We start from the raw sequence: 11,989 nt of genomic DNA on the forward strand, positions 1-11,989 counted from the left end.
CGACATGTAATGCATCAATTACATGTTGCCGCTATTGCCCTGCGTCGCCGCTAAAAACATCGCCGGTAATACCAACATTTCTTGTGGTGCGGCTTGACTCTATAATATGTAAATATGAAGAAACAAAGGATAAAACTGTAAATATAAGAATATTCGATTAAGCTTGCGAGTTTCATAAATCGAGTATTTTAATTAATACTCGAGCTTGACGCGATAATCTACTCGAGTAGCTTGAGCTCGAGCTCGACTTGATTTAAACCAAGTCGATGTCGAGTATTTTTCGAGTCGATTCCACTCTCGACATGAGATCCATGTTAATAAGATATAATTAGAAAACTAGCAATACATATAATTTCCAATATATTGGATGCTAACTAACATCTAGAAAAAAAAATTGTTCCAAAATTTTTGCATTTGTATAAAAGGAGAAGACAAAATATCAACGGAAATGATGCAAAAAATGCTAAAGGGGGTAGGCGGGGGCATTTAAATGATGGAACGTGAGGTGTACCTTTCTCTTATTCTCTTTTGTGGTTGTGAATACATAGTGAAATTTTCCCCTCTTCTCCACCACCTTAAAACTTCATAAGACTATCGTGTGATAAGCATATAGCTTGCTAGTACAAGCATTACTATCTACTAGTCGTGTAAATATGAGTTATGTAGGTGTTGGTGTGAGTCCTGGGAATGTTCCTGTATATCATGGAACCGATTTGAGGGCGGTTGATCGGAAAGTGAGGCTTGTTGAGTTGATATTAAGGTCCGTCACTTGTGTTCTTGCTCTTGCTTCTGTTCTTCTTATTACTACAGATTCTCAGGTTCAAGAAATCTTTACAATCAAGAAAAAAGCGAAATTTACAGACATGAAATCTCTTGTGTAAGTCAACTTTCACTTTTCTTGTTCAAATTCGTCATCTTTTCCCCGAAATCTGTTATATTTGGCTTTTACTTTCTCAGTATTGTTTTAAGTTGGGTGTTGATGTACTGGGTCAACAGTTGAAAACTTAGTCAAAACTATTGTTATGGTATGAATTAAATATTTCGATTCTGGTTTGTTTCATAGGTTTTTGGTAGTGGTGAATGGGATGGCTGCAGCCTACTCATTGGTACAAGTATTGAGATGTGGTTTGAGTATGGTTAGGGGAAGTGTGCTCTTGAGCAAGCCCTTGGCTTGGCTTATTTTATCTGGTGATCAGGTATCCATCATATGCGTATACTTCAATTCCATGCATGTGACATGCCATGTCTCACTCTCTGCATTGTAATGTACATAATCATAATTTAACACATGCCAGCTGAGGCATACTCACCTACCTACATTATGTATTCATTGTATTCACATGAAAGACATTAGTGATGGAGGTGTAGACCTATCTATTGGTGATATCTACCTCCGTTTGTGTATTAACTGTGCTCATTTATCATGCAATTTATTTCGTGTAGTTGATCTGACATATTGGCTGTCGGTCGTTCAATCGTTTCCTTGACCAACCAAAAAATAAAAGAAAAAGGAAATTATTCGATTTGTGGGTCCTCCGAAAATATACTTCACATAAAATGACACATTTTGCCAAAGTTGCTAATGATCGAAAAAGAAATGCATGTTTTCTTATAGATTATTACATGTTGTTCGATCGCTAGCTATCACATTATTTGATCGGTTTGTCATCTGGGATTTGCAGCTTTTGTCTTACATGATGTTAGCAGCGCTAGGAGCCGCATTACAATCATCGATATTTGCTAAATTTTCTGAACCTGAGCTAGACTGGATGAAGCTCTGCGATATGTATGGGAAATTTTGTAAACAAAGTGGAGAAGGAATAGCGAGCTCTGTAGTTGCTTGTTTGAGCATGGTGATCGTTTCTGGTTTATCTGCTTTTGGCCTCTTCCGGTTGTATGGTGGAAATAAAGGAACCAAAATTAGTGCAGGTTGGTAGCAACCTTCAGCTTTCATATCCGGTGTACTAGGGTTTAGCTGCTTTGAGACTTGTATGGTGTATAGCCTATCATTTTCGGTTCGATAAGGGGGTTTAGCCTCTGCCTCCATTTACAAACATATATTTGCAATATATTTCTAAGCCCACCTCATGCGTTAAGCCAATAATAGAAATTAGTATAAAGAGGTTTGTTGTGGTAAATTGACTTCACGTGCCTGTAACAGAAATTAGTATAAAGAGGTTTGTTGCGGTATAAAATATGATATTCTTGAAGTTGACACTCACGATTAACTTTTTCTTTAATGACAAATTAAACTATTCATAAACTATTTTTAATTTTACATGTGTGTTAAGTGAGACTTAAGCCATCAATCTTAAGAAAAAAAAGACAACATCTGATACCGATAGATTAGAAATCCTCACGATTATCTAACTGACCAAAACGTTTCTATGCAATATTCGAATTGAAAAAGATAAGCATAGTGTTAAAAAGGTAATTTTTCTGCTAATGAAACAGTTAAGGCAATACTTTTTTTTCTATAGAAAACGTACCATAAATACTACAAGAAAAATAGGAATTAGCGAAGACAAAATTTCCCGTTAAAAGCTAGCAAAGTTGCCGGTAAAGAAAATAATAGGAACAACTTGCTGGTAAAAAGTCGTCAATACTACTCTGTCACTATTGCTCAAAATATAATTTGTAAAAATATTTGACGCCGTTAATGCTCTTGTCACCGGTAATATCCTCTGCTGCCGCTAATGCTTGTGTCGTTGGGATGTGTTGTCCGTAATAAAATTTTCCATTTTTAACTTTTTTTAAATCAATGATTTTGGGTGCAAAAAAAACCAATACATAACAACATTAAATGATGAAAAAAATTACATAATAACATCCGATTAAGTACCAAATATTGTTATAATTAATTTCATACCAAAATCAACAACAAAAGTATTTTAATTCCAACACGTACCAAAGTGTCACAATAAGTCTAACATACAAAACACAAACTAATTATCCGATGAACCATCATCTATGTTCTCGTCGTTTCCACCTTGATCTTTTCTCGATTAAAAAACACATAAAGTTCCTCCCTACACGTCGGGTCGTTGAGAAGTGCCTGGAGATTTTTCATCTATATAATAAGTAACAATATATAAACTTATAAGTTAAATTATCAACCATATACAAAGACTCCAAAGTACATTGCTATTTCTTGCACTTAAATATAATAAATACCAAAAGTACATTGTTATTTCTTGAACTTGGGATAAAAACACAATTACCAAATCAACATGCACTTATTCATGCCAAAGTACATTGCTATTTTCAAACTAGGGACAAAAAAACAAAGTACATTGTTATTTCTTGCATTTAAAATATAAACACAATTATCAAATAAACATGCATTTTGCAACACCCATTTCTAGGTATTTCAACTTTTAACCAAAAAATAAAATTGTTTCGCAAAACTAGTCCTTACGTTGGTCGTACACGGATTGTACGACGGGTGTAAGACATCCAAAGGATTATGATGGAGGTCGAGTATGCTTGGCGTACACATGAATACGTCGGGCGTACTCCTGCTGCCCCTAAACCCTAAATTTTTAGGGTTGTGTCCCATATTTAAACATCTTATTCCCTTTTGGACCTTCTTTTGACCAACTTCCATTCCTCTAAACCCGAATATCGAAACTCTAGTTCTTGAGTGAGAATTTTGAAGCTTTTGAGTATTTGTAGTGTTCTTGGTGGTGAAGGAATATCATTGAAGAAGTGGTGGTGCACTCAAGCTCTTGGATCCATAATCTACATCTCATTGTTCATCTACAAAAGGTATAAAGTTCATACTTTGAGGCTTGTTTTGCTAAGATCTTGCTTAAGCTTAAGTTTATGTTCATTTTGTCCCAAAACCTTGGTCTTTGTGAGTATGTACTATTCCAGACCATTGAGCTATCATTTTAAACGTTTTAGAGTGCATGGTGTAAAAAAAAATGCAAGCTTGGTACTTTTATTTCATCTATGCATGAGTTATGAAGTTTTTGGTGATGTTAGAAGTTATGGTTTTGGGATTAAGCTCTTTTTAGCCATGTAAAGGCATAAAGTCAAAGATTCTATGGATCAGGATGTCTTTTAGTGTCAGATCTAAGTTTACGGTAGAATGTCTTGATGATTAAGAGCTTAAAAGTTGGGTTTTGAGTTAAGACCGAGTACACTGAGCGTAAATCTGGTTACTCCCAGCGTAGCCAGTTGCGAACCCGTTTTCTTCCAACTTTATGCTATACACCCAACATAGAGCTAAGTATGCTACATGTAAAGATCAAAGTGTTGACCTTTGACTTTCTTTTACTTTTTGACCAAGTGTGCCTTTTGGTCAATTTGTGAGGGATTTGGTCTATGGAGGGGCAAAATGGTCTTTTGCCCAAATTATAGATTAGATTTGGCTTAGGACTAGTTGATTATGGAGAATTTCGTTAATTGTTTTACTTCCTGAATAACTAGGTTATTCAAACATCCAAAATCAATCATACTTTTGGAAGTAAGTAGTGAATTAAGACTGACATGAATCTAATTGTAGATTATCTAAGAGCTTAGACATGGCACAGGTTTGCTGTAGTGTTCATGAGTACTCCTAAAATAGGAATTTAAGTATTGGATAAACCAAAACTCAGTGAATTACTTCATGGATTTTATCACGAGTAATTTTGAAACGATAATATCTTATATTTTTGAAACGGAAACATATGAGTTATTGTTTACGAGTCGGTTGTGCATTGATAATACGTGAACTCATCAGTAACTTGATGTAATAAAACGTATTGTTGTGTGTAATTTGTAACGCCCCGTTCTAAAAGTAATTATTTATGGATCTAGAATAAAGGAGTTATAATACTTTGAAGATATTGGCAACTATGGCCCTTATGGAGAAAAAAGTGATGAGAAAGGGGCATGCATGCTTTTGGGACATGCGTGGCTACGCCCAACATAAGCTGGGTTACGCCCAGCGTAATAGAGTAATTCATCGCGGGGTGCAAGGGCGCGTACGCCCATCGTACTAGAGGTACACACAACATACGCTAAAGATCATTAAACCCTAATTTGGGTTGAGACACTATATATAGAACTTAATGGCTTCAACCCTAGCCCCCATATCAGCCTCCTTATACTCAGAAAACCCTAGATAGTCGTCCATCTCCATTGTTGAGTGTGTTTGGCCTTGTGGAGCTTAGTTTGGCAAAGGAAAGCTTAGAAGAAGAAAGAAGAGGTTAGCAAAGGAGGAAACTTGGTGGCTGGAGCTTGTAGATCTGAGATAGCATCACCTTTTGCAACTATTTGGAGGTATAAAGTTCAGAACTTTCCTTGTAGAAACATAGATCTAGTTGTTGTGAGCTTTGGGATCTTTTTAGGTCCAAATATTGGACCTTTATGGTGTAACTTCGTCCCAAAGCTTGGGATTGCCACCCTTAGAGCTAAAAATGTCCCATGAGCAGTAAAGTCTTGATTTTATGGTTCCATTAAGCCCATTCATGAGATCTAGTCCCCTTTTATAGATGTAGAAGATCACTTTGGAAGTTTGAGTTGGTTTGAGCCATATAAAGTCACCAAGTCAGTGACTTTATGGTTTAAGGCGTAAAATAAGGCTTGGATCTGAGTTGGTAGCTTCTGAATCGAGATATTCAGCTCTTAATAGAAAAAGGACTTAGCAGGGGAATTACGCTGAGCATAAATGCAGGTATGCCCAGTGTACTTACCTTTTTTCCCGTACGCTTAGCGTACATGGGGGTATGCCCCGAGTAATTTGTCTGTATGGATCATGAGTTTTTAGGCCGTAGTTTGGGGCATGTTTGGGTATTTAGGCCTTTGTGGGCCCTCAAAAACCATATTATATGGGTTAAGGAATATAATTTGGGCTTTGGGTGAGGCCCACTAAGGGATTAGGCCCAATGTAGCAAATTGGGCCATTAGTGGGTCACTAGTGGGCTTGAGAAGCTTACCTAGTGTTGGGCCTTAGACATGGACCATATTTGGGTTAAGGGTAAAATGGTCCATTTACCCTTAGAAGGATATTGTTTTGGGCTAAGTATTATTGTGACATTGATATTTCGGGGAGCTAGAGGAGCAGCGGTGCGGGGATTATCAGATAGCAGTCAGAAGGGTACCAACAGTGTTTCAGCAGTTCAAGGTGAGTTACCCTCACTATACCAAGGGTCTAAGGCACCAAGGCCGACCCTTTGAATTGCTATTTGAGTAATTGCTGTTGTGATATGTTGGTTTGGTATTCTGCTAGAAAGGATGATTATATGCTAGTATGGTTGATTAGATTGGCATCCTGGTAAATTGGATGTGGTTATGCTTAGTGACCTGTAGCTGGTCGGACTGTCTGTGCTGGTAAGAGATTACATGTGAGATGTGTGCATGTTTGAATAGCCGTAGAGGGTATTCCATCCCAATAGGATGATAGGGATCTAGTATGTTGTTTCAGTAGACTGTTATGTGATTATTTTATAAATGCACATGTTTGCTAGTATGGGGGCATTCTAACCCAATGGTTGTGGGTTAGGAGTATTCCATCCCGGTAATATGATTAGACTCGTAGTATGATGGAATTCCAACCCGATGGTTGTGGGCCTGGGGTATTCCATCCCGAGGGATGATTGGACCCATATTAGTTATTGTATGTATAGGTGTGTGGGTATTCCAACCCGATGGTTGTGGGCCAAGAGTATTCCATCCCGAGGATGACTGGACTCCTAGTATGTTGGCATTCCAACCCGATGGTTAAGGGCTTGGGGTATTCCGATCTGGCGGTTGATTGGACCCATAGTATGTTGTTTATTGATGTATGTATATGGTTATGTGTGTATGGGTGTTTTGGGGGAACTCACTAAGCTTCTGAGCTTACAGTTTCAGTTTATTGTTTTAGGTACATCAGGTGATCGTGGCAAGACAACGACGTGATCGTACCGCTCCTCATAATTCATGATTTTGTGATTTGGTTCTGGGGATACTCTGATGTTTAAAACTGTTTTGAAAACAAGTTGTATTAACTAAATGGTTTTTGAATGGATTGAAATGTTTTAAATTGGTTGGAAATTTTTGGTCGTTACAAGTTGGTATCAGAGCCTTTGTTTGAGTGAATTGGAGGAACATTCGTGTACGATCATCCAGAGCCAGTAAGTAGACCCCAAAATACCATACAAGTTATTTGATTATGTGATCTGTCAAAACAGCATGCTAGTACTAGGCTAGGGATCTTCAGGAATTGCATGGTAGAATTGACTGTTTATGTGATGCCAGCTAGCCTAGGGTTTTTTCGTACATGAGATACTCAGTGTTCCTCTAGGAGTGATGATTGAGTTCTTGCTAAGTGTGTATATGTTTAGGGCATTGTGGTGATACTTGAGACAAATATGGGTAGGTGTGGAAGGTAGTATGGGCCCGTACTACTGAAAGCACAAGACCCATACACGTATCAAGGAAGTCACAACCCATAGGATGTTGGTTAGAAGTTGGTTCCTGAGCTGTTATGAGGAGTATCTGACAATATTTTGGTGTACTGCAGTATGGTGATTACGACACTCTTCGGGGCAGGATCTGGTTCAGGATCGGGATCAGGAGAGGGTGGTCAGGATGGATCAACACCACCCGAGGTTATTGGTCAAATGAGGACAGATGAGTTGGATGCTAGGATTCGTGATATCCTACATGATGAGGTTGCGACTATGTTCCGAGCGGAGTTGCGAGAGTTGTTTGGGTCGATCAATACCTCCATGGTTGAGTACTTCGATGAGTGCTATGTAGCTCTTACAGAGATGGCTGCCGCTGCAGCCACATCGGCTGTAGTGGCAGCAGGAGGAGGAGCTGGTCGGGGCTTTCAGTATCTGGACTTCAATAATACGAATCCCCCTACTTTCGATGGGATTCAGGATCCAATTGTTGCTATGAGATAGTTGTCGGACGTGGGGGGATGTTTCTTCACGTGTTCATGCCCTACAGATCGGAGGGTGAGGTGTGCTATGAACTTGCTGAGGCTCGGGGCAAAGGATTAGTGAAGGTTGACTACGGGATCGTATTCTGATGCCCAGCAAGCTGTAGTTACTTGGGATCAGTTCCGAGACATGTTCAGTACTCGTTATGTTCTGCAGTTGGAGCGGGAGAGATTGGATCAGGAGTTTTTGGAATTGAAGCAGGATTCCGAGTCGGTGACGGAGATGACCAGGATGTTTACGGAGAGGGTGATGTTTTGCCCTGAGTTTGCTTCAAAGAAGGCTCAGATGACCTGGTACCTGAGCATGTTCAAGACAAATATTTGATAGTTTCTGTCTACACAGAGATGTGATACCTTTTTGGAGTTGCAGGAGGCCACCAGGCGGCGCGAGTTAGAGATCGAGCTACAGTTGAGAGAGCAGAGGTAGGCCCGGTGCAGTCGTAACTTGCACCGAAACATATGAGGGTTACTGATTATCGACAGGGAGGTCAGAGGAGTCGCACTTGTGGAAAGTGTGGCAAGGTACATGAAGGAAGTTGATGTTCTTCTTCTGGGTGCCACAAGTGTGGCAAGGAGGGCCATATAGCCAGGGATTGCATGCAGCAGGCTCCACCTGCCGGAGTTCGACTTTGTTATCATTGTAACTAGGTGGGCCATATGAAGGCCCGGTGTTGGAATCATGAGTGATATGCGAAGGGCTATGTATGGATTGAGGATTATGCGGTCAGTCCAGGGTACGTATGCGTGTGTTAAGATAGCGATGTGCTCCATTAGTGGGTGATGTAGAGTGAGGATATGTCACTACGACGAGGAATGATGATACGAGGTTATGGTTTTAGTCTCCTTGGAAGAGGAGAAGGTTAGTAGATCCAGATTTGGAGGTATGGACAGAGGAGCTAAAGATGGCGGAGTTGATAGACTCGGGAGCAGTCTAAACCGGTGCTGAGGACCATGTGAGGATGTATCAGACATAGATTGTAGATCTAGAGATGGCGATAGTGATATTCCCTGTCATGGTACGTTTGGAGTAGACATGATGATGGTAATTGGGTGAGTTGCACTCAGTTGAATCGAATCAGAGTAGTTTTGAGGAAGCTGCAAGGTTGGATCCTTGGGCTTCAAGACTTGAGGTATATGTGTGGTGGTATGCAAATCTAGGGTATTCCATCATGAGGATGATCGGACCCTATGATTTATTGGACCTGATGTGTTTGGTATTCCAACCCGATGGTTGATTGGGCCAAACATGTGTAAGGATGCGAGGGTATTCCATCCTAGGGATGAGCGGACCCGTCGTAGGCATGTCTGGTATTCCAGCACGAGGCTGATTGGACCAGGTATGAGTTTTGGTTTCTGTAAGGGTATTGTTGTATGCACGTTTGGGTATGAGTTACAAAAGAGCAAGTGTCGTTGGCAGCAGGATAGGACCCGTGGTTCTGTTTTCGGGTCGGAAGCTTAGGTTCCCAGGAATGAGTGGTCCTTTTGATAGTAATGGGAAGAGGGAAGGTGATGGTTAGTTTGGGTGGCCTATCAGGGAGACAGGTCCAATCTAACTCTCTAAGTAAAGAGCATTCTGGGGATGTTGTGATTTTGAACCAAACTGTTTTTTACATAACGTAAAAATAAAAACTTGATGAATATATAAGATGTGCTTTGTATTTTAAATTTGCATTTGTATTTCCAAAACTCTCGCATGGCATTTTGGCATGCTAACTTATATTCTTATAGGTGGATGAAGTAAATCATTCGGATTATATAAATACATAACTGGACTCTTATCTATTATTATCATATTGTGTAAAATGACACAATCAGTCCTTATTTTATTTATTTTTGCCATATCCCATAACTGGATCACGTTTTATTAAGTGTCATTTCTTCTTTGAGCACTCCATAAAATTGTTTGTAGTGTGAAAATATGTATGAATTGTATTAGTATTTATAGGTAGAAATTGATTTTTTTTTTGTTTTTTTTAATTAATAATTGTCAAAAGGTCATATGACCGTTAATCTCTTTTTCTTTCTCTAGTCTACACTCGTAATCATGGCTACTCACATTGTTATAAAAACCTCATCGTGACGCGTTGTCGCTCAAAGACCTGTAATTAATGACACAATTTGAGAAAAAAATGTTTTCTTAAGTCTTATGTGTGTGTGTGTGTATATATATATATATATATATATATATATATATATATATATATAATTGTAGTAAATATATATATAATTATTAATTATATATAAAGTTAACGCTTTAAGTCACACCTTAACAAACTCGATGGCTCGTCACAACTCATAAAACTTAAGGTTTGACATTACCGCCACGATGCCCCTCACGTTATTTAGAACTTTGATAGACGCGCGTTTCACTCGTGGCTAACATGTCACAACATCCTTTCGAATGATTACTCCGAAGTCCAACGTTTGTCGTATAGCCTAATTGAAGAACCCATATAATTCTCTCTCATGTAAAAATAATAATAATAATAATAATAATAATAAGAATAATAATAATAATAATAATAATAATAATAATAATAATAATAATAATAATAATACGCCATGAAACATAAATAAATAAAATTTGATTAAAACTATGTACGGTTTCTTCTTCAAACATCTAAGAATTTTATTACTATCAAGTAAGTCTATTTGTTAAACATCTTTAATTCAAATTAGAAAAGATTCCGTGATGTTGCTGGGGTCGGAAGATATTGCTTTGTAAAGTAAAGTAGCATGTTAAATTGCATTGAGATAATCTAGTAAATGAAGATAAGCAATGTCATCTAATTACATAAGTAAAGAAAATCTAAATCATTATTTTTTGTAATAAATGAGGAAAATAAAGAAATAATCTCACAAATTGAACTTTATTGTCATGTATGGCAGCGGCCGGAAAACCAATCCGGAAAATATAGACTGTTGTTTTTTATCCGTTAATGTGAGGGTAATTTGGTTTTTTAAGGTAGTAGAGACTGAATTTGTGACGACGGGTAAACCATATGGACCATTTATGTAATTTTAGTGGTGGTGGTGATGACAGCTGGTGGGTGGTTTTATGGTATTGAGTGTGTATTTTCTAATAAATAAAATGTTAATTTAAAACCAAAAAGAGAAATATAAATTAATAAAAAATAGGATTAGAAGTAAAAGAGTGATTTCGGTTTCCATCGTTGTCATCAATGTGTTAAATCTAGTAAACCATAGGGACCAATCGTGTAATTTTGTCTAACAATAACAATAATAATAATAATAATAATAATAATAATAATAATAATAATAATAATAATAATAATAATAATAATAATAATAATAATAATAATAATAATGAGGGACCATTTCTGCCAAAATACTAAATACTAATAATATGTAATAAAAGATGAGTGTTATAAAAAATTCAAACGAAAGTGAAATAGTTGTTTGTGAACAAAAGCATAAAGGTGAAGGGTCAATGTTGTATAAGTAGTTTTTTAGAACCAACATATTGGAGGACCAAAAGTGACAAAAAAATTAACAAAAAAAGAGGAGCAAACATACATAACTTTAGGGACCAATTTTGCCAAACACTTAGGATGTTTACTATTCCTAACTTTCATAAGTTTAATATATATATATATATATATATATATATATATATATATATATATATATATATATATATATATATATATTAATAATTAAATACGTTTATTAATAATGAAAGTATGCATATATATTTCTTGAAACTAATTAGTATATGTTGATTTATTCACTAAGCTATTAACAGCGTGCTATAGCGGTACTATAGCGTTTTGCGTAGGTCAAGAATCGTTATTTTCAATTTAGCATTTTCATTTCACAGTACTGCTATTAGCGGCGCTATTCACTGCTACTTACCGTTATTTCAATAACAACTATAGCGATGCTATGGACGCTATTCCATTTTCGTTCAGATGTTAAGTCATCTGGTTACTTTGTCAACGAAAAAATATTTTTAATGATTTCACTACACTTTCATTTTAAAAAAGCCTGAATAACTAACATAATTAAAAGCATTCAAAGCAACCACGTCTACAGACAACTCTCTTT

At 37.2% G+C, this 11,989-nt stretch overlaps 1 protein-coding gene across 1 annotated transcript; it reads left to right on the plus strand.

The window, feature by feature from the left end:
• Nucleotides 1-541: 541 nt before the first annotated feature.
• Nucleotides 542-2,083, plus strand: LOC145042210 (CASP-like protein 2B1). Its single transcript, XM_078990593.1, has 3 exons — nucleotides 542-877; nucleotides 1,064-1,196; nucleotides 1,683-2,083. The coding sequence occupies exons 1-3, from the start codon at nucleotides 654-656 to the stop codon at nucleotides 1,935-1,937; spliced, it is 612 nt and encodes a 203-aa protein (XP_078846719.1). The 5' UTR covers nucleotides 542-653; the 3' UTR covers nucleotides 1,938-2,083.
• The last annotated feature ends 9,906 nt before the right edge of the window (nucleotides 2,084-11,989 follow it).

The sequence above is a fragment of the Lactuca saligna genome, chromosome 4, assembly GCF_052625555.1.
Source record: "Lactuca saligna cultivar CGN05327 chromosome 4, ASM5262555v1, whole genome shotgun sequence".
In the NCBI taxonomy this organism is placed as follows: Eukaryota; Viridiplantae; Streptophyta; class Magnoliopsida; order Asterales; family Asteraceae; genus Lactuca; species Lactuca saligna.

What these genes read in the sequence shown, in the direction of transcription:
- LOC145042210 (XM_078990593.1), top strand. Translation starts at nt 654, where the DNA reads ATGAGTTATGTAGGTGTTGGTGTGAGTCCTGGGAATGTTCCTGTATAT. An exon ending in ACAGACATGAAATCTCTTGT is followed by an intron (nt 878 to 1,063) that starts GTAAGTCAACTT and finishes TTTGTTTCATAG; the next exon opens with GTTTTTGGTAGTGGTGAATG. An exon ending in TTATTTTATCTGGTGATCAG is followed by an intron (nt 1,197 to 1,682) that starts GTATCCATCATA and finishes TGGGATTTGCAG; the next exon opens with CTTTTGTCTTACATGATGTT.